The sequence below is a fragment of the Kickxella alabastrina genome, assembly GCF_025024165.1.
Source record: "Kickxella alabastrina strain RSA 675 chromosome Unknown BX661scaffold_1, whole genome shotgun sequence".
Lineage (NCBI taxonomy): Eukaryota > Fungi > Kickxellomycota > Kickxellomycetes > Kickxellales > Kickxellaceae > Kickxella > Kickxella alabastrina.
The window spans coordinates 755,177-776,043 of record NW_026251472.1 but is presented as its reverse complement, the minus strand read 5'-3'; the positions used below and the strand labels follow the sequence as shown (position 1 = coordinate 776,043).

Below are 20,867 nucleotides of genomic sequence, written 5' to 3'. Positions count from 1 at the left end.
GAACATTTTCCACGCAGATGCAACTTTGGGCTTTCTCGCGTGCCAATTGTTTAGTGACATCTGATATATCGGACACAATGTGACGAGATGTAATGTAATTTTATTGATTGAATTGCTCTGTCATTGGTTGAAAAGTATTCTAATGGCCGTCAACAGTTGTAAAAATTTAAACTTGGTTACCAGCCGCGGCCTAGTTCCACAGTGTATAGCACCCAAGGCCCAGGCATTGGTTGATATTGATGACAAAAACAATAGTCCCAGCAATGGTGCGCACCCACTGGCGTGAGTTCCACTTGTCTACAAGCATCGCTATCTTGCGGCTGTCCTTTGATTTCTCGCTGTGCATACGAAGCATTGTGTCGTTGAGCGGTTTGATAAACAGAATGGTGAACGGAACTATCGCAAACGACAGAATGCCATTGAAGAGAGAAATAGGGTTGCCAGTGCGGTACCATACGTATAAGTGAGATGCACCGCCAACGACGCTAGTAATAATGCCAATTTTAGCCGCCTTCTTGAGGTTGGTTGCAAATACGGACAGAGGGTCTGACGACGCCCTAATGCAAGGGACACTCACAAAGTTCATTGAGCATCCCAAGCCGGCAAAAATACCGTTCGCAAAGAGAGACGAAGCCAGGGGATAGTAAATGCCGACCATTGCAGTGATTGAGTGTGTAAATGTTACTGTCTGTGTCTGGTGGGTTTACAAAATTATAAAGTGAAGCAAAAGAAGTAAAAAAAAAACAATTTTCAGCACACAGATAAAAAAACACAATGTGCTCGCTTTAAAACAAAAATGCGTCTATTATATTGCCCGCATGGACACATTGTGAATAAGGGGATGACAAATAACTTTATTTTTGTAAAGTACTATGAGGGATTATACAGCCTCCTGGCAGTGTTCTAAGGCACAGGGAATCTTGATGAGGATCTAGACTCCGATTGCAATGTGATTAGTGAGCGGTTGAGCCTACTTAATAAAACTAGCATCTAACTGTTATAAGAGAGGGTGGTGTAAGGAGCACTATAGTGGTAGTGTTAGAAAGGTGATGGATTTATAAAGGGATTTATTATCAAGGGAAGCAAGAGTAGAACTAGGGCCAGCCTCGTCTTATATATGTACCTCGTCACCTTTGTTGTGCACTTCGCCAGTTGTGCACTCCGTTGGCGATAACTGATTCTTTTGCGAGCAGACCGGTATCTTGGCAAGTCAATGTTTTGGTTTTCGTATGTGTGCGCTCGCGCGTGTGCATTGCAAAATGGGGAGCATGTCTAGGCATCATTATAATGCCTCCCTACTTTACTCCTGCATAATCCAATTAGTACCCTGTCAATTGGCATGCAGATGGAAACTTGTTTCACGACTTTCAACCTCAGCGTCTACTTCCATCTCCTTGGGCTGCGTAACATAACTAACAAGCAAAGGTGCGCTTTTGATTAGTTCAAAGAATAACGCAAATATCAATGAATAGCAAACCCTGTTCTGTTGACTGGTGAATTTGCGCATATTATGAGAGAAAAATAGATACATTGTGTGAAATATATTAAAATTGAAATTGCGCATATTATTTTTTCCGGCAATTTAAAACACGTAATGTCATACTTCACGCACCAGGGCATATTATTGACAGTAAGTAGATTCCATTTTAACCAAATTAGAATATACTTTCTTGGTGCACACCATCAATGTCATTTGATTTGTTTCTTGTTCGCAGAAATGCGAATGCACAAGTTCCCATAGACGCATTTTGGGGGTTGCAGATTAGCCACTTATTTAAAAATGTCAACATTGTCTGTGCATTAAAGCCATTTTGTTTATTTTTATTTGAACGAACGCTCGGACACGCGCCAAAATGTTCACCAACTCTTATTCGCTTGCATTTTTTTGGGGACGGAATATTCAATCTAAAAAATACCAAATGGGAAAGACCACGATCATAAAAAAGTTCATGTATTGTACACTTTTTTTTGGCATTGACACGGGGATTCTAGGATAGTGTTAAACCCGTTTTCCAACTGTTTTAAAGTATGTTCATTGCATGATGAAGAAAATTTCTCTGACAAGAAAAAAGTATAAATCGAGGAGTCAAGGCAACCAAAAAAACCCCAGTTTTTGGATCATCCTTTTGCACTCGAATTTTATTTTTATTGATAGATATTCTCACGATGGAGCGTCAGTCAGAAACATCGCCTCTTTTACATCCTACCTCTAACGACAGCAGCAGCAGCATTAGCACAGTCGGTGCTCCCGAGGCAGGTGGTAACATTGTTGCATCCAGATCAAATACCACGCTCTACAATGAGTTTATTGATCAAGATAACATCAGCGCTCGGGACATGTTAAGGCAAGAGGCTGGTATCCTGCTTTACAGGAGCATTCCGGTGACGATGTCCTACTTTTTGCAGTTCAGCTTCAACTTTGTCAACATTCTCTCGCTAGGCCATCTGGGTGCCAATGAGCTAGCTGCCGCAGCTCTTGCAAACATGACTCTCTTCATGTTTGTCAATGCTCCGTCTGTGGGGCTGGCCTCGGCACTGGACACATTCTGTTCAACGTCGTTCACGGCGTCAAAGGATAAAACATTGATGGGCTTCCACCTGCAGCGCGGTCTCATTTCCATTGTCATACACTTTTTCCTCGTCCTGCCCATGCTCCTGTACATAACCCCGATACTCCTGGCCCTCAAGCAGGATGCGGAGGTAGCACAATTATGCGGCAAATTTGTGACTATGCAGCTTTGGGGATCACTCCCCTGGATGGCATTTGAGTGCATTAAGCGGTTTTTGCAGGCACAGGGTCACATGAAATCCAGCACATACGTGCTGCTAGCCGTACTGCCCTTGCACCTGGCAAACAATTACCTTTTGGTGTGGTCGCCATACGTGGGAATTGGCTTCCTGGGCGCGGCACTGGCCAATGTGATCACTTTCTGGGCAATGCTGATTGGAATCCTGATGTACTGCGTGCGCAGCGATGCTCGCGAGGCTTGGGGCGGGTGGACATGGCGCGCGGTGACTACAATGGTGCCTTACTACCGCCTGGCCATTCCCTCGATGATTCTGGTGTGCTCAGACTGGGCCGCCTGGGAGCTCATGGCCATTGCTGCCAGCTACCTCGGCACGACCACCCTGGCTGCGCAGAGTATTGTCATCAACACTTGTTCGATGACCTACCAGCTGACTGCAGGCCTTAGCATCGCCATCAGCAACCGTGTTGGCAATCTGCTGGGCCAGGAGCGTGCTAAAAGATCCCGCGTCTCTGCCAATGTTGGTATTGTACTGGGCGCATGCACTGGCACTATGACGTCCCTGTTCTGTGTGGTCGTTGCTGGCTCGTGGGGCCGTTTGTACTCGAACGACCCCGAAGTCATTGAAAAGGTGGCATTGATCATGCCACTCTGCGCCTTGTTTCAATTGGCCGACGCGATGAACTGCGTCAGTGGTGGCGTTCTGCGCAGCCTTGGCCGCCAGTCTGCCGGGGCATGGATCAATTTCCCCGCATTCTACGCTATTGGACTCCCGTTGTGTCTGTTCCTCACGTATGGCTCGCCCGCCTTGGGCGTTTCTGGCCTGTGGCTCGGCTTTAGCATTAGCGTCATTCTGGCTGCTATTGGCCAGCTGTACATTTGTGTGTCGGCCGATTACAAGGAGGAAGTCAGGAGATGCTTGGCGCAGGTCAACAAGAACCAGCAGTTTGCCGCTGCGGGTAATCAGGACGACATTGTCGCTGCTTGAGCAAATATACAAAAAAATATGATATACACACAGAACAAAGTTTTTTTTGTTAACAATAAATTTATTATGTTATTTAGTTTCTAGAGTGCTTGTTCAATACCAATGACAGCGGGTCTTTGGACTCGTAGCGTTGCCGGCTCTTGGATCTGCTTTTGGCCTGCTCCTACAAAAAAAATAAACTTTTCCAAAATGTAATGTTAGAACAGTGTGCTGAGCGAGCAATGTAATACAGCGACGAGGGAATCGCAATTGGGAATTTTGCAATGTGCCGTTCATAGAGTGCGGTACCTTGTTCTTTTAAATTTGAGCCTTGTGACGATGGCGAAGTATGTTTTAAAGTGGTACGACAAATTTTGCAGACAAGGTTTTCAAAATGTGGTGAGTCAGTTGGCGGGTTTTTTAGCAGAGCAAAAACTTTATATGGTCACAAACCAAGGATGCATCCGCAACATATCAAGACAGGTTCACTGTAGAGTTTCATACCTGTTGGTTGTTGCCAGCGTAGGTTGCCGGCGGGGGGACATTGTGATACCCTTCCTCGTAATCGCCATTGATTTCCGCGACCACCTCTGGCGTCGGTGCCGTGCGGGAGGATGGCGTTGCCTCAGAGGGCTGCGCGTATGTGTGGCCGCCTGTCGCATCGGCAGTGGTACCGGACACAGAGGCAGGCTGTACCGGCGCACTCGCATCAGTTTGGCTGTAGTAGCTGGAATGGTCCGGGTATGTCCCGTAGTACTGGTAGTACTGCGTGCAATATTTCATATACTCTTCATACGCAGCTGCATCGCCGCCAGCCAAAGCTGCCGATTGCGGATCGGCTGCTGCATCTGGGGTTGCAGAGTACGGCTGCTGCTGGTCGTAATTGGAGGCTGCCGCTTGGTCGTAGTATCCAGATGAGGGCTGGTTCTGGTTTCCAGAGTACGACCTAGAGTATGACCGCTGGGAGCGCCCGTTCGGATACGATTCATAGCGCTGTGATTGGTAGTGGCCCGCTTGGCGATCACGGGAGTCTCTACTGCCGCTGCCCTGCGAATGGTAGTCTTGCCTCCGGCTGCCGCCGTCCTTAAACTCAAAGTACTGTGAACGGATAGTGTCAATTAAGCTTTGGCAATAATCCCTCGCCTGGGTGAGGGCCTCCTCGGTACGTGCCGTGACATAGAGATGCATGGGCTCGTTCGAGTCTGCTGCCATTGGGCCGTCGCCAAAGCCGGATCCGCGGCCCCGCACCTGCACGCGGGCGCCTGTCGTGTTCTGAATATACTTCATGTTTTCGCCCCCTGTGCCAATGAGCTTTGCGCGCACGTTGAATCCACGCTCAGACTCCATGTCTACAAACACCTTTTCCTGCAGCCGGCCACTGTGGCTTCCCGAGGCAGAGCCCGAGGCAGACCCGGGCCGGTAATGGCGGTTCACGCCGCCGTATTCGCTGCTGTCATTCAGCGCCATTGCTGCCATGGCCTGCGACGATCCAGCAGATTCTTCGCTGGGCGCCTCTGTCTTCAGACGCTCGACCATTGCAATTGCCCTGTCAAGGCACTCTTGCGACGGCGCCTCGATATGTAGATGCAATGCAGGGTCGGCATCGGTGGCTTTTTCTGTGTTCGGGCAGTACCTGCCCTTGGTCGAGACTTCAACACCGGCTGATTCAATGATGGCGCGGTGTGCCGAGTTGCTGGCCAGATACTGGCGGTTTGTCGAGCTATTGATATCAATGTTGGCCGTAAAAAGAGTTGATGCGCCGGCTCTTCTCTTTGGAGGCGCGTCCATTGGCGGAGGAACGTATTGGTTTGTTGGTGGCGCCTTGTCGGACTCGTCGTTCGCGTCCCAGCGTCTTTTCCTGGACGCGCTATTTTAACATAAGAAACAAAGGTGTAGTTAGTCAATCAAAACCTGAGAAGTGTGCTAGCCACCCGCCCGTGTGAAGCAAAGAAAATAGATGTCCAACGTACCTGCTGTCGTTTGTGGGGCTGCTCATGGGTCTCGAATTTATAAAGTGCAGACTTGATTTCAAAAGTTTATAAAAGAGAATTAAGTGGAGAAAAATAAAAAAGAGAGCAAAGACGAAAAGTCAAGGAGCATAATATAATCACGCGGGGTTTTTTTTCTAAATCAAATTCAGCTGTAGGATCTAGATCCTGGGGCTTATTCATTCATATGCATTGATTTTGATCAACCAACATATTAATTCAAGAGGCTGAGGACAGCCGAGTGCGTCCATCCACGTAGACCCGGGACTTCTTCCACTCGGGCATGCCAGCCACGCGCGCGCCCAGCCTCGACGGTGGCCACACAGGCGTCAGCACGCGGCCCCTCAACAGCGCCATGGGCACGGGGCCGAACGAGTTGCTATCGCCGCTATGAAAGGACTCGTCGCCTTCGACCCAGCACTGACCCGCAGGTATCCTCACAAACGAGTCAGTGCTGCTCAGAGGAACCACACAGTCATGCGGCAGCGCAATAATGCGCTTGACCAGGAGGAGATCTGGGTTTGAAGGTGACACAAATGTGACAACGTCGCCGCGCTTCAGCAGCTCCACATACATGCCACCGCGCACGCGCTGGTCCATGAGCACGATGTCGCGCCACAGCCGGCTCGAGTCTGGGTTGAGCGCCGGCTGCATCGACCGCCCGCTGATCATCTGCAGCGTCACTATGTTGTCGGTGGTGAATGTGAAGACCGAAAAGGCGCCGATGCCGTAGAACGCCTTGCGCCAGTGCCTCGTTAGAATACTGGCGCCACTTACGCGCGCTGATGCCATGCTCAAAAACCAGTTTTTTGTTAATAATGTCGTTTTCGACTGGAAAAGTGGCTGATTTGACTCTGGCCCTGTGGCTCTGATTGTGCCTGCAAGATGTCAGCGCGAATGGTAGTCGTACGTGTGTAAAGAAATATCGGAAGCGAGGGCCAGGCTTTCCGGGCACAATAGAAAATAAAAGCAGTGGTATGTCGTCACGGAAGTGAAATGCTGACTGCTCTGCGGCTGGGGCTGCGGCAGCTAGGTGCGCTGCGGGCAGTTATGGTGCCTGTGGATGCGGATAGCCGGAGGAAAGCGGGAAAAGGCGATATTCCCGGTCGAGACAATATTTTCTTGTAGTACTTTTCTTTGCGACAACTTCATAAGCTATTTTGCATTGCATTGCATCAACGCGCCTGGGAGGAACACAGAGCGCAGATGCGCAAGTGCGCATTTCGGTGCAGATCCATTATCATTCATTGTCTTCAAAACATTACAAGGGCGAGAAGAAAAGTCAGGCCACAGGCGAGGGGCCAAAGCTCGAGATAAAATACAAAGTCACAAAAAAGGCCTTGTATTTTGATTGTTGTATTTTTAAAATATTGAGGAAAAATCCAAGGGAAATCCAACAGTTTTCCTTCGCTGAAATAACCCGCTTTTTGATATTAGAAAAAATGATTATAATCCCCTTATGCTTTTTTTATCTTTCTACAAACCCAGACCTTATTTCCCCAAAACTCTCTTTTGCTGTTTCGCTCTTCATCATCTTTTCATTCTTTTTATCTACCAGTCGGCAGGCCCGTGCCTATCTCCTTCCCCTCCACACCCTCTTTCTCTGCCTGCTCCTATTTTTCATTTTCATTTGTTTTTAATTTTATACCTTTTACTGCCTGTACTATTTGCTACAAACTTAGCTATATTTTTTCTCTATATAATTTTGAATTCGCTCATTCGACAAGGCACAACAGACACACACAAAACCGCAGCCGAACCGCAGCCAAACCACAGCCATGTCTCGGAGCCCACCAGCATCGTCAGAATCAAGCTCATCGGCAGTATCAGTATCAGGAAGCAGCCCCAGTCGCCGCCGCGCCTCGCCGCCACTGCACTCGACTCTGCTGCGAGAGGACTTTGACGAGGTCCTCGAGTCAGAGGTGTTTGTCGACGTTAATAAGCTGCGCAAGTTTGCCCGCCATGGAATTCCAGACGAAATTCGCGGAGTAAGTACAACAAAATGTTGGGATATTTTTTATTATGTTCCCATCTGCCTGGAAGATACAACTTTAATTTCCAGATATTCTTACTTTCGGAACGCTACGGAGCTCATCCGCATCCACATCTCTCACTCTTCTCTCCCCCTTCTGCTTTGACCTCCTTCCCACGCATTAGCGTGTAGAAAGGGGTTTCTAAATGTGAAAAATAGGGATTGGTTTATTTTCACAACTTGTTTTTGATTATGCTTAATGCACACACCTTATTGAGCTGTTTCTTGTTCCAAGGTCCTTTTTTTATAAAAAATCACTCGAGCAGAAAAAAATAGCCGATACGCTATAACAAATTGTTTTTTCACCTTACATGCTGCTGGGCGCACTTGGTGTGCACATGTCACTTTCCGCGCCTGTTTTTATTTTTCTCCGCTCCAATTGTGGGCATTTAATCATCGTCATTCCAATTGCGGCGAGCGGCAAGCAATCGTCATCGCCAAAAAGAAACATATTCGGATACATGCTTTTTTGTACGTGTGACTGAAGTATTATTATCACGATTTTCATTTGCATCATGATCTTGTTTTTTCAATTGTTACATATGTGTGTGATACTTTAATTGGTGCCCGGAAAAGCGTTCCGACATGTTGATTCTAACCATCGCTGCTATTTTAATACATCATTGCTGGCCAATTAGGAGGTTTGGAAGTACCTGCTTGGGGTCGAGAAATCAGACAGATGTAAGTTGCCACTATGGACAATGCGCCCAATTGCACATGTTCTATTCATGAGCTCATCATTGTCAAAATCGTGAATTTGCTTATACCGCCCATAAAATCTCATCTGAAACTTCGATCTCTCGCTCCCTTCCCTCTCCCAAAAAAACACGCAAATTGCCACTGTGCTATACAACGTAGCAAACGAGTTCACACAACGCCGCGCCCGCTACGAGTCGTACCAGGATATTGACAAGGAGAATGTCGAAGTGAGCAAACGGGTGCGCGGCGAGGTCAATCGGTACCTGATGCGCACAAAAAAGGAGGTCCTGCTGGACCCGCACACCGCGCCGGATATCTTTGAGGCCGTCATTTGTGCGTACATCAACTGCCACAACCATGTTGAGTACTCGCCAGCACTCATTTCAGTTTGCACGCCGTTTGTCATTACAATGCGGAATGAGTGCGACGTCTACAGCTGCTTCGAGCGTCTGGCCAATGTGCTATGTAAGTAATCATCATCTCGGTATGCCTTTGTCATTGAATGCAAGTTTCGCTGTCAGTTTGGCAAATTCTTCCACTGCTTCTCCAAACAATGAGCTCATTTTTTGTTTGCAGCCAAAATAAAAATCACACACTGCTCACTTATTCTTTTTCATTTGTTTAGCCGAGTCGTCGCAAGACAACAACATCAACAAGCGCGTGGCCCAGTTCCTATCGTACTTCCGAATGCTGATGCCCGAGCTATACAACTACTTTGAGGAGGAGGAGCTGGACGTCAGCGAGTGGGCGTCTTCTTGGCTGCGCTACCTCTTGTCCAAAGAACTGCCGACGCCCAGTGTGCTGAGTCTGTGGGACGTCTACTTTGCCATGCCGGACTACATCGAGTTCCACCCGTTTGTCTGCCTGGCCATACTCAGACACCTAAAGGACTTGCTGGAGGACCTGGAGCAGTCAGAGATCAGATCGATGCTGCTGCGACTGCCGAAAATGAATATCAGCCGGATAGTTAGCCAGGCGTACAACATCCGGAGCGAGATACAGGTCAGATACAGCGCAACAATGAGTCCTCGTTCTTGAAGTTGCAAAAAATAAAATTAATCATGACGCGCTTTATCTAATAATTTACATGGACCAACTTTTATTACATTTTGTTATTGGCACTTGAGGACGCAACTACAACTACAGCAATAGAGCCATCTGCCAGCATCGCGACTGAGCGTAATTCCATTTTTTATTTGCAATTCACAAATATTATAAATTAATAAATACACATGCATATGGAAATATAAATATAAATAAGGTTTATTATTTGTTTCGTTTGTTCAGTACCACCTGTCTAGCCTAAAGTTTGTCAAGTCAAGCGTGGTGGACTTTCCGTCGAGCAGCAACTCAGAAACAGCAAGCCCAGTGGCTGGCCCGTTCAGGATGCCCCAGCACCCATGTCCGGCGGCAATATACAACCCCTTAGTTGTTGGTACCTTTGAGATCACCGGAATGCCCTTCGCATGAACAGGCAAGTGGCAGGCCAAACCATACTGGATCACATCAAAGGACAGTGCATGGCTGACATCGTTGACAATCTGCTTGAGCCGGCTGGTCGCATGCTTGCTGTACACGGGCTCAAAAGGATTATGCGGTGGCATTTCGGGATCGTCAAGGGCCTCGCCACAGACAAATACGGAGCCGTCGGGCCGCGGGTATATCTCAATAGCGTCTTCGCCGCTATACACGGTGCCGTTGATTTCGGCGAATACCGCTTGGGCTGGGATTTCAACCTTTGGTTTGGCCAGGAGGTAGTGGACGCGCAGGCCTTGGATGGGGATCTGGCTGGCGGAAACCTCGCGGAAGGCCTCCCAGCGCAGACACGAGGTCACCCAGGCGCCACAGGCAACGGCAATCTTGTCAGCGGGAATATCCAGCCCCACCTGATCGAGTACCACAACGTAGGGCTTGGTGGTCCTAGACACGCCATTGTTGACGTTGCGCGCGTCGTCCAGCTCCATCATCACCTGGGCGGCGGTCTTTGGCTTGATTATGCTCAGCATGTCCTGCGAGATAGTATGGTGGTTGTCTATGGAGAGCTCAATGACTGGCGGACGGTATCCAGTTTCGGCCACATCAATAACTTTGGCCCGGACAACCTCGAGTCCCAGTGCTTTAGCCTCAGCGAGCATCGCCCGCGTGAGTTTCAGCGGATCAACCTGCGCGGTATTTCCAGTGCCACCGACCTGGCGCAGATTCGTCAAAACGTTGGTTTTAAGCCACGGCACAGTCTCCGGCGGCACACTCTTGACAGCCTGTAAGTCTGGAACCGAGATCGACGCATGCGTGCTGGTCTGGATATCCTCAAGGGCGCTGGGCGTCCCCGAACACGAGTAATTTGTGGCAAAGGGCGACAACAAATGCGGCTGCGGCGCAATGACCTCGATGGAGGTCACGATGGATTCGGACTCTGTCCTTTGGTGCCCCTTCTTGCGTTGCTTGGAGGGTGCCACGGGGATGCGGTCGATTTCGGCAGAAAAGGTGTCCAGCGGTCGGTAGCCCCACTTGGTGGCTCCGTCGTGTTCGGCTGCTAGCTTGGCGTGCAGGTCGTAGCTGAATTGTGCAAGCTGTTCTGTGTCGGTGCCGTCTGACCAGTGGCGGGCGAGGAAGCCGCCGGACTTTCCCGATGCGCTGCAGCCGGGCTCGCACTGCTCAAGGAGTATGACTCGTGGGCGGGTTGCGGAGGACGGGTGCTCTGAGACCAGCTTCTTCATTGTAAAATACGCTGTAGATACACCAACTATCCCGGCGCCAATAACGACTATTGTCTCTCGGCTGTCGACCATATTGCAAATTATAAATGGAAATATAATAAGGGTATGGAAAATTAAAGTGCAAGGGGAACAAAACAAAACAATCAAGGCAGATAAAAAAGGAGGGGAAAATCGAATCTGTGTGCCTGAACACATTTCATTTTTTATCCCCCCACACACACAACAAAAAATTGCAAATATAATTGGTTTAAATTTCTTCGATTGAAAAGGGGCAGGGCTGAAAATTGACTCTATTCACGTGAACCTAACCCCTATATTATCGACCAACTTTGGCCTTTTTCTGTTGATGAATTTATCTCCAGCTAATATTTGCACGCTTGCAAATAAGGGCAGCTTCACTTCTTCGCAGTATATCCCGGACTCGCATATTCACCTTTATATTTTCTCACACACCGCCTTTAAAACATTCAAAAAAGACAATAATGTCCTCGTCGGCGCAACGCAAGGCGCCATGGGACCGCAGCACCAAGTACTGGTGCCAGTACTGCCAGATCTTTGTGCACGACAACAAATCAGTAAGTCTTGATAAAAATTGAAGAATATTATTGTCCGAAACAACGAAAATAAATCATATGTTAACTGATGTGCGTTTGTTTATTTGCACCTCTCAAATGTCAAATGCGCGTTTTTTGCCCATTCTTTGTAGAGTCGGGATATGCATGAGCGTGGGGCGAAGCATAAAGAATGCGTGCAAAAGTATCTTCGCAAGATCGAAACCGATTCAAAGGAAAAGCGGGAAGCAGAAGAGAAGCTGCGCTCGGATCTGGACAAGATCGAGCGCGCGGCAATGCTCAGCTACAACAGGGACATTGGCAACAAGGGCGAAGCTCCCAAGGCATCCGCAGCTGACGAGAAACCCAGCGTAAGCGCAAAGGATGAAAAGAAGGGCCACGCAGAGTCTAGCGAGCCGGACGTGCAGGACAAGTCCAACCAAAGGGCAGACGATGCTGGCATTGTTGGCGCGTGGGAGGTTGTCGAAGAGCCAGAGCCGGCGGCAGAAGTGCGGCCGGAGCGTAAGGCTGCGCGCTCTGGGTCGAGTGTCGGTCGGAGGATCCATTTGTCGCGATATGAGGGTACGCAGGGAGTGAAGCGGAGCGGCGCAGGGGTGCTCGACGATGCGGATGGGAATAATCCGCAACGGCTGAGCCAGTTTGAAATTAAGGAGAAGACAGTAGCATCTGGTGCCATCAAGATCGGCAACATCAACAATGATGGTGCTGAGGAGGACCCGGCCGCAATGGGTGCACTGTTTAAGAAGCGCCGGACCGCGGCAAACAGGACCACTGCGCGCAAACAGCACAAACCCATGTGAGGGGCCAACTTGTACATTGCTTTTTATTTTAAAGATAATATTTATTTTTCTTCCCAGTCAAAAGACTGCAAGTATAGAAAAAGGTAATGGGAAAATTATTTAAAATTACTGGGTGGCATTGACGATATCAAGGAACTCGGGCTTGAGCGAGGCACCGCCGACGAGGAAACCATCGACGTCGGGCTTCTGGGCGGCCTCCTTGCAGTTCTTGCCGTTGACCGAGCCACCGTATGCAATACGGGTCTCCTCGGCGACCTTGGGCGAAATAGCCTTCTTCAGGTACTCGCGGATGGCAGCATGGGTCTCCTGGGCCTGGTCGGGCGTAGCGACCTTGCCGGTACCAATGGCCCAGACGGGCTCGTAGGCAATGACAACGTTAGCCCAGTCCTCCTCCTTGAGCACCTTGATGACGGCATCCAGCTGGCGCTCGACAACCTGCTGGGTGATTCCAGCCTCACGCTCCTCGAGAAGCTCGCCAACACACAAGGCGACCTTGAGGCCGGCAGCCAGGGCCTTGACGCACTTTTGCGCGGTAAAATCGTCGGACTCGCCGAGGATGCTGCGGCGCTCGGAGTGGCCGAGGATGACCCACTGGGCTCCGACATCCTTGAGCATCTCGGGGCTGATCTCGCCAGTGTAGGCGCCGCTGGACTCCACATAGCAGTTCTCGCCGGCGACAGCCCAGTCCTTGCGCAGGGATTCGGAGAGGAGGTGCACGTAGACAAAGGGGGCGCCGATGACAACCTCGACGTCTGAGGGCGAGCTGCCGGCGTTGAAAGTGGTGGCGAGGTCCTTGATGGCGGCGACGGAGCCGTTCATCTTCCAGTTACCACCGACCCAGAAAGTGCGAGAGACCATTGTTGATAATGTGCTTGAAGAGAAGAGGATTTGTTAAGGTGTGTGTGGGTGTGTGAAAAAAATGATAGAAAGCAAAATATTGTTTTTAGAGAGCGCGGTGAAAAGAGAAGAGCTTGCGCGATGGATGGGTGCTTTGACCAAGGTTGGTTCGAGCCAATATGGCCGCTGGCTTTCGCTTGCCGGGCTGCCCTCGATTTCATAATGCCTCCCCAAAATCCCCTCCTCCTCAACTTCTCACCTCGAACCCGCGAATCGACCCATGTGTGCCCTTATCCTATTTTTTTGCTCGTTGATTTTATCCTGCAGACAGGATTAGTATCCCAGCGATAAAGGCACAAAAAGACCTAGCCAGCCAGCCAGTCAGCCAGCCAACCACACGCCGCATGCACCTTTTCAAATGCACGAGAACACACAAATGCTTCGATTCTATAAGCACAAAAGGGATATTTGGTTTTAGGAAGGCGCATTTCGTCTTCCAAAGTGCACAGCTTTTTTTGCCCTTTTCTTTTCCCGTTTGCCTTTTTCGGGTCAGCAGTATTGTTTTGGTCCGTTTGCTTCTTTCCCATCTCTTGTTTTCCTCCCCAATACTCACAATTTTAATATTCACTAACACAGCAATAACAGCGTTCTAAAAAAACAACATCTATATAATGTGTGGCATTTCAGCGTTGATTTTGGCAGACCAGTCGCAGGCGGCAGTGAGTGAGTTGCTCGAGAGCCTGGGTCTTTTGCAGCACCGCGGTCAGGCAAGTACCGGATGTTTCTGATCTATCGTATGGGGGCGTTTTGCTGGGCGTTTGTCTTCTCGCAGCCACACAAAACCATTGTTGTCTTTGATGCGTGGCGGGCAGGCAGACATATCTCCCCCCCCCCCCCCCCCCGATCTTTCTTTCTCCTCATGATACTGAGTGGCACGGCGGAAAAAAACGCGGAAACCAGATTTGCTAATATGAACGCGCACAAGTGTATCGATCCGTTCACTTTTCATCTCATTTTGTTTATGTAGGATGCTGCGGGCATTGTCACCTGTGGTAGCAAGGGTCGGCTGTTCCAGTGCAAGGGCAACGGGATGGTGCGCGACGTCTTCACTCCCCAGCGCTTGATGGCACTCACCGGAAACATGGGCGTGGCACACGGTAAGCTGGCTAACTAATGTGATTTCGAACTGTGTATTTCTTGCTTGAAAATGGGGGATCGCGTGTGGTACCTTTTTGCCATATCCGCTCCATGATAACACGGCATATTCCTGACTCCAGAATGACTGTTGCGTGCTGTGATTGAGACTTTTTTCTCCATTGCGGGCTATCTGTCTTTTTTATTTCTGTCTTTTTTGGCAAGTGCCACCCCGTTCCCGACCGATGCTATCTGCAGATCCAAATTTGAACTTTGTTGGGGAAAGGTCGTTGCTGGGCCAGGACAGAAAGAGAAAGGAGATGGAGAGAGAGAAGAGATCGGCTGGGCCAATAACTCCACGCACACGATTACTTCTTTATTTTACTTTTGATGCGCGCATATACTGATTGCTTGATCTGTTGGATTAGACAAACATCACTCCACTCAAACTTGCTAACACGCTCACTCTGCAGCTCATCCGCCCCTTCCTTGTTTTCACCCTCTTTCCCTCTGTGTGAGCTTCTAGTGCGCTACCCGACCGCCGGAACGCCGGCCGACTCGGAGGCGCAGCCGTTCTACGTCAACAGCCCCTACGGCATCGTCATGGGGCACAACGGCAACCTGACAAACGACAGCGAGCTGCGGCATTTCCTCGACTACGATGCGCACCGGCACATCAACACGGACTCGGACAGCGAGCTGCTGCTGAACATTTTTGCAAACAATCTGCAGAAGACAGGCAAATTCCGCATCAACGAGCAGGATATTTTCACGGCAATCCAGAGCCTGTTCAGCGAGTGCCAGGGCGCGTACGCGGCGACAGCGATGCTGGCGGGATTCGGCATCATTGGGTTCCGCGACCCGCACGGGATCCGGCCACTGGTATTTGGGCGGCGCAAGTCGCTGACGGCCGACGGCTACGACTACATGTTTGCGTCGGAGAGCGTGGTCTTGGACGCGCTGGACTTTACGGACATCGATGACGTGCAGCCCGGAGAGGTCGTCATTGTGTCCAAGTACGCCGTGACGCGGCGGCGGCTGGTGGTCGAGGAGAAGATCACACCGTGCATTTTCGAGTACGTGTACTTTGCGCGGCCCGACTCGACCATTGATGGCATTCCGGTGTACAACGCGCGGTTGGACATGGGCGTCAAGCTGGCGCGCAAGGTGCGGCAGGTGATGGGCGATGCCATGGACATTGACGTTGTCATCCCAGTACCCGACACGAGCCGTGCGGCCGCGCTGCAGCTGTCGCACGAGCTGGGGCTGCCGTACCGCGAGGGCTTCAACAAGAACAGGTATATTGGCCGCACGTTCATCATGCCGGGCCAGGAGATGCGCCGCAAGAACGTGCGCCGCAAGCTTAACGCCATGCCTACGGAGTTCAAGGACCTCAATGTGCTGCTGGTCGACGACTCGATTGTGCGCGGCACCACGTCGCAGGAGATTATCCAGATGGCGCGCGACGTCGGCGCCAAGAAGGTCTACTTTGCATCGGCCGCCCCCGCCATCCGCTTCCCCAACGTCTACGGCATCGACATGCCCTCGATGAAGGAGCTCGTGGCTGCTGGCCACAGCGACAGCGATGTTGCTGCCGCCATTGGCGCCGACTACGTGTTCTTCCAGGACCTGTCCGACCTCATTGACTCGTGCAGGAAGTTCAACCCCAAGATCACCAGCTTTGACACCTCGGTCTTTGACGGCAAGTATGTCGCGGGCAACGTGTCGGAAGAGTACCTGCAGAAGCTGGAGAACCGCCGCTCGGACGACGCCAAGAAGAAGGACGGCGGTGACGGCGAGGTCATTGGCCTGCACAACTACCAGTAAAAGCCCGGCTTTAGTTCTGCCTTGCTTTCTTAGACTGCTGAGACTAAGAACTGCAACCAGGATCTAGACTTTGACTGAGCGCTGTGCGACCCAGCGATAGCTTTAGAATTTTTGGCATATATTTTTCACTTTGTCTTAGCCAAAACAATGCCTATAAATCTCCCCCAGCCAATTGAGCGCGGCATATAAGTAAGACATACATGCGCGCATGTATACACATGTTCGTTTCGGCAACTTTAGACATGCAATTGTGCACATGTGCTGTTCATATGCGGCATCAGCAGTTCAATGGAATCACCATTGTTTGTGTTTACATTTTTTTCCCACTCTTTTCTCTCCACGAATTAGCGAGCAATCAGGAGCCAGACTCTCGATCTTTGCGCAAACGTAGAAGACCACCCTCTTTAAAGCCCTTTTTTCTCTTCTTTTTTCTTTTCTTTTCTTTTTTTTCGTTCTCGAACAACGCTTTGTTTGTCGTATCCTCAACACTCTTTACTCGTTTTTACAGCTTTCTTTTTTTCGCCATCGATGCAAATTCACCTTAATATTTCCTACTTCCTTATATACCTTTAAACCCGCCATTTCTTTATTCCAACCTCACCGCACAGGAAAACACCCACCTACTTTCGCACTCGTATACAAAACACCTTGTAATTGTAATTATAAAATGTCGACGGACCAAGCACTGACACACGCCCAGCAGCAGTTTGCAGAGTGTCTCGAGGATGGCCAGCCACTGGCCGACGCCCTGCGCACAGGAGACCGCGAAGCCATCGAAGCCATAGTGTGCAAGCTAACAGGCCAACTGGAATCACTCAAAAAGCAATCTCAAATGACAGAAAGACCGCGCATTGCGTCCACAGGCCACCTATCGCGGCTCACCGACGAACAGTTCCAGCACCGCCGGCGGCTATCATCCGTACCTGGGGTATTTCCCACCTCATCTTTGGCCCGCGATAGCTCGGATGATTTGAAGTTGAAGGACAGGAGGAAGCGCGCAACCATGGGCCCGGGTCTCTTGGGCACAGAGACGTCAATGTCGAGTTTGGTCTGTGCGTATTGCGGTATGTCTCTGGATGAGGGCTTGGATATGGCCACCAAGGCGACGCTCAATAGCGAGATTGGATACTGCTGCACGAGCTGCGAGAATATCTTGAGCCAGGCTGCCGACGGCGACACAAACAGCAGTCTAAATGTCGCCATGGGAACGCCCACGGTGGGGATCGGCGCTACGCGTAGCGCCCCGGGGACGCTACAGGACGATACGCTGTCACTCAAAGCCGTGGCTAATGACGAGGAGGCGCAGGGGTACTTTGAGCCTGCTGTGCACCAATGCGATACCTGCCATACGGCGCTCGGCGACGAGTACGTTAATGTATTAGGGAAGCGGTTCCACGTGACGCATTTTGCCTGCGAGGACTGTAGTATTCCGCTGTATGCCCTCGGCGGGTACCTGCAAGACCCGCTGGGCAGTGACAAGTTCTACTGCCAACGCGACTACTTGCAGAGATTCTCACCTTCTTGTCACGCTTGTAGCGTGCAGATCACTTCTGGCGAGATGGCGGTGGCTTTGGGCCGCACGTATCATTCGGACTGCTTCGTGTGCTCTATTTGCCAGTCTCCATTTATTGGCGACGTGTGTTATGAGCATGATAGCCAGCCCCTGTGCGAGTGGCATTGGTATATTCAGAATGGCCTGCTTTGCACTGAGTGTGGCGGTATTATTAAGAACCAGTGCGTGTTGACTCGTGGGAAAAAGTATCATCAAAATTGCGCTGAGTCGAAATACGGCGAGCCCGCTATCACTATTGATGAGGCGCGCCGCCAGATCAAGACCGGTGCAACTTTGAAACCAGCACTTGCGGTGACATCCTCGTAACCGAATTTTTATTTTTAAAAGAAAAATTTATACCCGGGTATTAATCACATTTAAATCAATACCCGTCTTATTTAAAGTAAAATAAAATTGAATTAAAAAGTGCAGTTTTTTTCTGCGCAGATGCTCTGCTCAAATCTTCTTCCTAAAAAATAGCCACCGCAGAAGCGCAGCTCACAAGAGCGACGAGAATAGCCACATACTGCAATTTAATTGCGGGACCAGTAGCCGAGGAGCTAGTGCTGGTGAGTGACGTCAAAGTATTATGATCATTGGACTTTGTCTTAGTGCTCGAGCTCGTGTTGGGCAGCGACGTCAGCGTGTTGTGGCTCGTGGTCGTCTTCATGACAGTGTTCTCCAGGGTTTCAGTCGTAGTCTGGGTTGTCGGGGTGGGCGTAGCAATAACCGGGCTGAACTTGATGGGCGTTATTATAGGCACAAGGGCTGAGGGGAGAGTCGTGGTGATAGTGAGCTGGGCACTAACGAGAGCCACTGGCGCTGTAATAATGGCTAGAGCCAGGAGTGCAAAGATTGTCTGTGGCATATTGAACAGCATGATGGGGGGAGGGGTTCTTTCAGTACTAGCGCGCAATTGAAGTGTGAAAATATTATAAATATTAAATAGAAGGATAAAAAAGCAAAGTAGAGAAGTACAAATGTTCAAAATATTTTGTTCACTCGACGACCCTTGGCGTTATTTATATCCCACTCGCCACTACAAGAGTTTTCTCAAAATATTTTTACTAAAGGTTTAAGCATATGTTTTTTATTATAATGAATTTCAGATCAAAGTGTAAACGACAGCAGCAACTGGTATCAAATGCAATCAATATCTCTTTTTCTTTCTTTGCACATTTCATATTTGATAAACTGCAAGCATTCACACAAACATATTTATAAAAAACACCCAGATAATAACTTCTGCCCTAAACCTGCTTGTTAAACTGCCCCGGAACAACCTCCATTGTGTTTCTGATCAAACGCGGTTCCGGCCACGCGCAACCCATCACCCGGCCACACAACAATGCCAGTGGAATCGGCCCGTACGTGCGCGAATCCGTAGAGCACGAGTGATTATCTCCCTGCACCCACACGTAGCCTTTGGGCACCTGTACGTATTCGAGCTCGTCTTTTGTCGGATCAACGCATACTGTATCTCCAGACATCCCCAAAATGCGTTTGACTGCACGTCGGTGCGGATCAGTCGGCGATATGTATACAATGACGTCGCCTGTTCTCAGTTTGTTCCGCCAGTTTCCCAACCGCGATACTATCAGGTTGTCGCCGTTCACGTTTAAGGTTGGCAACATTGATGGCCCATATGACTATATTATTGAATTATATTATTGAATAATTAGTTTGAATTTTCTGATTACCTATTAGGTTGAATTTAAGAGGATAGCGGTGCGTAAATGTTTCTTTACTTACTGGAGAAATCTCGCCGATATAATGGAAGGCGGTGTGGCAGGTGCATGCAATTGGAATGGCATACATCACGGCTCCTTTGGATATCGTATACGCAAATCGACCAGCTGTAGAAAATAGACGCCTAAATGTCATTTTGTATTGTATATGCAAAAAAGCTAAGGATGAATTTGTAGAAATACTTGTCAATTTTACGATAGGAAACAATATGATGTATTGGCAGAGTGAGACCGATGCATAACCTTTTCAAACTAGAGTGAAAGTAAAAATATGGGTTGGCTGAAAAATTGTTGCAAGTAACTTGAATATTCTGATTCACTAGACAAATGAATATATCTTGTTTTGCATTATTTTACTACAATAATACGTTTATCGCTTAAACTTAATACCGTTTATTTGCACATGCTTAGTGGGAGGCATGTTGGCTTAATAAAATTAACTCTTAAAATACTTAATTGCTGATGTGGAGGTGTAGGATCATCACGCTGTTATCAATCGACCAGGTGTCTCGCCCACTGCAGTTTGCCGGTCGAGATACGGCAGTATTCATTGGAGAGGCTCGGCGCATGTTTTGCTGAGAGGTGGAAAATTGCTGACGTATGTGGACCGGCTGGGAAATGCACCAACATTATTAAAACATACCAAAAATGGCAAAAGGCTGATTGCTGCAATCCCCAGACGCTCACTATGCCACATAATGTGCTAGATATGCTCGATGGATTTTGCATGCAGTATTTGGCTGTTTATAAATAAAACAAACTTTTATTTAAAAAAGTGGTACATTGCGAGGTACCACGGTTTGAATATTGCAAATCTACCAAAAAAATGGATATGGATCGAAAATAATTGCATATCAAAATCAAACCAAAGGTAGTTTCTAAATCATTTGCCCGTGTCCTTAAATCGCAACTATACTTGCACACATACATTGACAATGTGTGAGCACACTGTGTGCTTGCAACTTTGCTTTATCATTTGTTTGCATATTATTTTTATTAGCAGTTGTTTTTTATAGCTATACATTTTTTGGATTTTATTTTCATAAATATCAAACCACACCTCTTTACCCTTTCCTTTCCGGTCTTGCCGGCTGGCGTTGGCGTTGGCGTAGGCACTGGTGCTGGCTCTGACGTTGGCTCTGGTGCTGGCGTGCCAACTTCTAACACTCGGAGGGCCCAAGCGGGTGTTGGTAACATTAATTCCCGTCCATAGCCCGTTGCATAACCTGCCCAGATTGTTGCACATT

The 20,867-nt window shown here is 49.1% G+C and overlaps 12 protein-coding genes across 12 annotated transcripts; 5 read left to right on the top strand and 7 right to left on the bottom strand.

Annotated features, from left to right (window-relative positions):
- Positions 1-84: 84 nt before the first annotated feature.
- Positions 85-754, bottom strand: BX661DRAFT_175370 (uncharacterized protein). The gene has a single exon (XM_051534052.1). The coding sequence runs from the start codon at positions 656-658 to the stop codon at positions 191-193; it is 468 nt and encodes a 155-aa protein (XP_051395096.1). The 5' UTR covers positions 659-754; the 3' UTR covers positions 85-190.
- A 1,366-nt stretch (positions 755-2,120) lies between these two features.
- On the top strand, positions 2,121-3,772 carry BX661DRAFT_175368 (mate-domain-containing protein). Its single transcript, XM_051534051.1, has one exon. It carries the CDS (start codon positions 2,167-2,169, stop codon positions 3,733-3,735), a length of 1,569 nt encoding a protein of 522 aa, XP_051395095.1. The 5' UTR covers positions 2,121-2,166; the 3' UTR covers positions 3,736-3,772.
- BX661DRAFT_175366 (uncharacterized protein) lies at positions 3,773-5,770 on the bottom strand. Its single transcript, XM_051534050.1, has one exon. The coding sequence runs from the start codon at positions 5,500-5,502 to the stop codon at positions 4,213-4,215; it is 1,290 nt and encodes a 429-aa protein (XP_051395094.1). The 5' UTR covers positions 5,503-5,770; the 3' UTR covers positions 3,773-4,212.
- On the bottom strand, positions 5,771-6,686 carry BX661DRAFT_175361 (peptidase S24/S26A/S26B/S26C). The gene has a single exon (XM_051534049.1). The coding sequence runs from the start codon at positions 6,492-6,494 to the stop codon at positions 5,922-5,924; it is 573 nt and encodes a 190-aa protein (XP_051395093.1). The 5' UTR covers positions 6,495-6,686; the 3' UTR covers positions 5,771-5,921.
- Positions 6,687-7,112: 426 nt separating this feature from the next.
- BX661DRAFT_175354 (rab-GTPase-TBC domain-containing protein) lies at positions 7,113-9,670 on the top strand. Its single transcript, XM_051534048.1, has 4 exons — positions 7,113-7,690; positions 8,373-8,415; positions 8,593-8,898; positions 9,059-9,670. Exons 1-4 carry the CDS (start codon positions 7,481-7,483, stop codon positions 9,469-9,471), a joined length of 972 nt encoding a protein of 323 aa, XP_051395092.1. The 5' UTR covers positions 7,113-7,480; the 3' UTR covers positions 9,472-9,670.
- BX661DRAFT_175351 (FAD dependent oxidoreductase-domain-containing protein) lies at positions 9,671-11,309 on the bottom strand. The gene has a single exon (XM_051534047.1). The coding sequence runs from the start codon at positions 11,220-11,222 to the stop codon at positions 9,717-9,719; it is 1,506 nt and encodes a 501-aa protein (XP_051395091.1). The 5' UTR covers positions 11,223-11,309; the 3' UTR covers positions 9,671-9,716.
- Positions 11,310-11,453: 144 nt separating this feature from the next.
- On the top strand, positions 11,454-12,539 carry BX661DRAFT_175349 (uncharacterized protein). Its single transcript, XM_051534046.1, has 2 exons — positions 11,454-11,725; positions 11,857-12,539. Exons 1-2 carry the CDS (start codon positions 11,633-11,635, stop codon positions 12,520-12,522), a joined length of 759 nt encoding a protein of 252 aa, XP_051395090.1. The 5' UTR covers positions 11,454-11,632; the 3' UTR covers positions 12,523-12,539.
- On the bottom strand, positions 12,540-13,487 carry BX661DRAFT_175348 (Triosephosphate isomerase). Its single transcript, XM_051534045.1, has one exon. The coding sequence runs from the start codon at positions 13,378-13,380 to the stop codon at positions 12,628-12,630; it is 753 nt and encodes a 250-aa protein (XP_051395089.1). The 5' UTR covers positions 13,381-13,487; the 3' UTR covers positions 12,540-12,627.
- Positions 13,488-13,867: 380 nt separating this feature from the next.
- Positions 13,868-16,501, top strand: BX661DRAFT_175347 (phosphoribosyltransferase-like protein). Its single transcript, XM_051534044.1, has 3 exons — positions 13,868-14,126; positions 14,387-14,516; positions 15,020-16,501. Exons 1-3 carry the CDS (start codon positions 14,031-14,033, stop codon positions 16,318-16,320), a joined length of 1,527 nt encoding a protein of 508 aa, XP_051395088.1. The 5' UTR covers positions 13,868-14,030; the 3' UTR covers positions 16,321-16,501.
- Positions 16,502-16,987: 486 nt separating this feature from the next.
- BX661DRAFT_167920 (uncharacterized protein) lies at positions 16,988-18,199 on the top strand (the record flags this gene model as incomplete). Its single annotated transcript, XM_051533377.1, has 1 exon — positions 16,988-18,199. One exon carries the CDS (start codon positions 16,988-16,990, stop codon positions 18,197-18,199), a length of 1,212 nt encoding a protein of 403 aa, XP_051395087.1.
- Positions 18,200-18,270: 71 nt separating this feature from the next.
- On the bottom strand, positions 18,271-18,838 carry BX661DRAFT_3246 (uncharacterized protein). The gene has a single exon (XM_051539076.1). The coding sequence runs from the start codon at positions 18,750-18,752 to the stop codon at positions 18,342-18,344; it is 411 nt and encodes a 136-aa protein (XP_051395086.1). The 5' UTR covers positions 18,753-18,838; the 3' UTR covers positions 18,271-18,341.
- Positions 18,839-19,045: 207 nt separating this feature from the next.
- Positions 19,046-19,806, bottom strand: BX661DRAFT_149667 (peptidase S24/S26A/S26B/S26C). Its single transcript, XM_051533227.1, has 2 exons — positions 19,625-19,806; positions 19,046-19,521 (listed from the first exon to the last, which is right to left on the bottom strand). Exons 1-2 carry the CDS (start codon positions 19,754-19,756, stop codon positions 19,123-19,125), a joined length of 531 nt encoding a protein of 176 aa, XP_051395085.1. The 5' UTR covers positions 19,757-19,806; the 3' UTR covers positions 19,046-19,122.
- Positions 19,807-20,867: the final 1,061 nt, after the last annotated feature.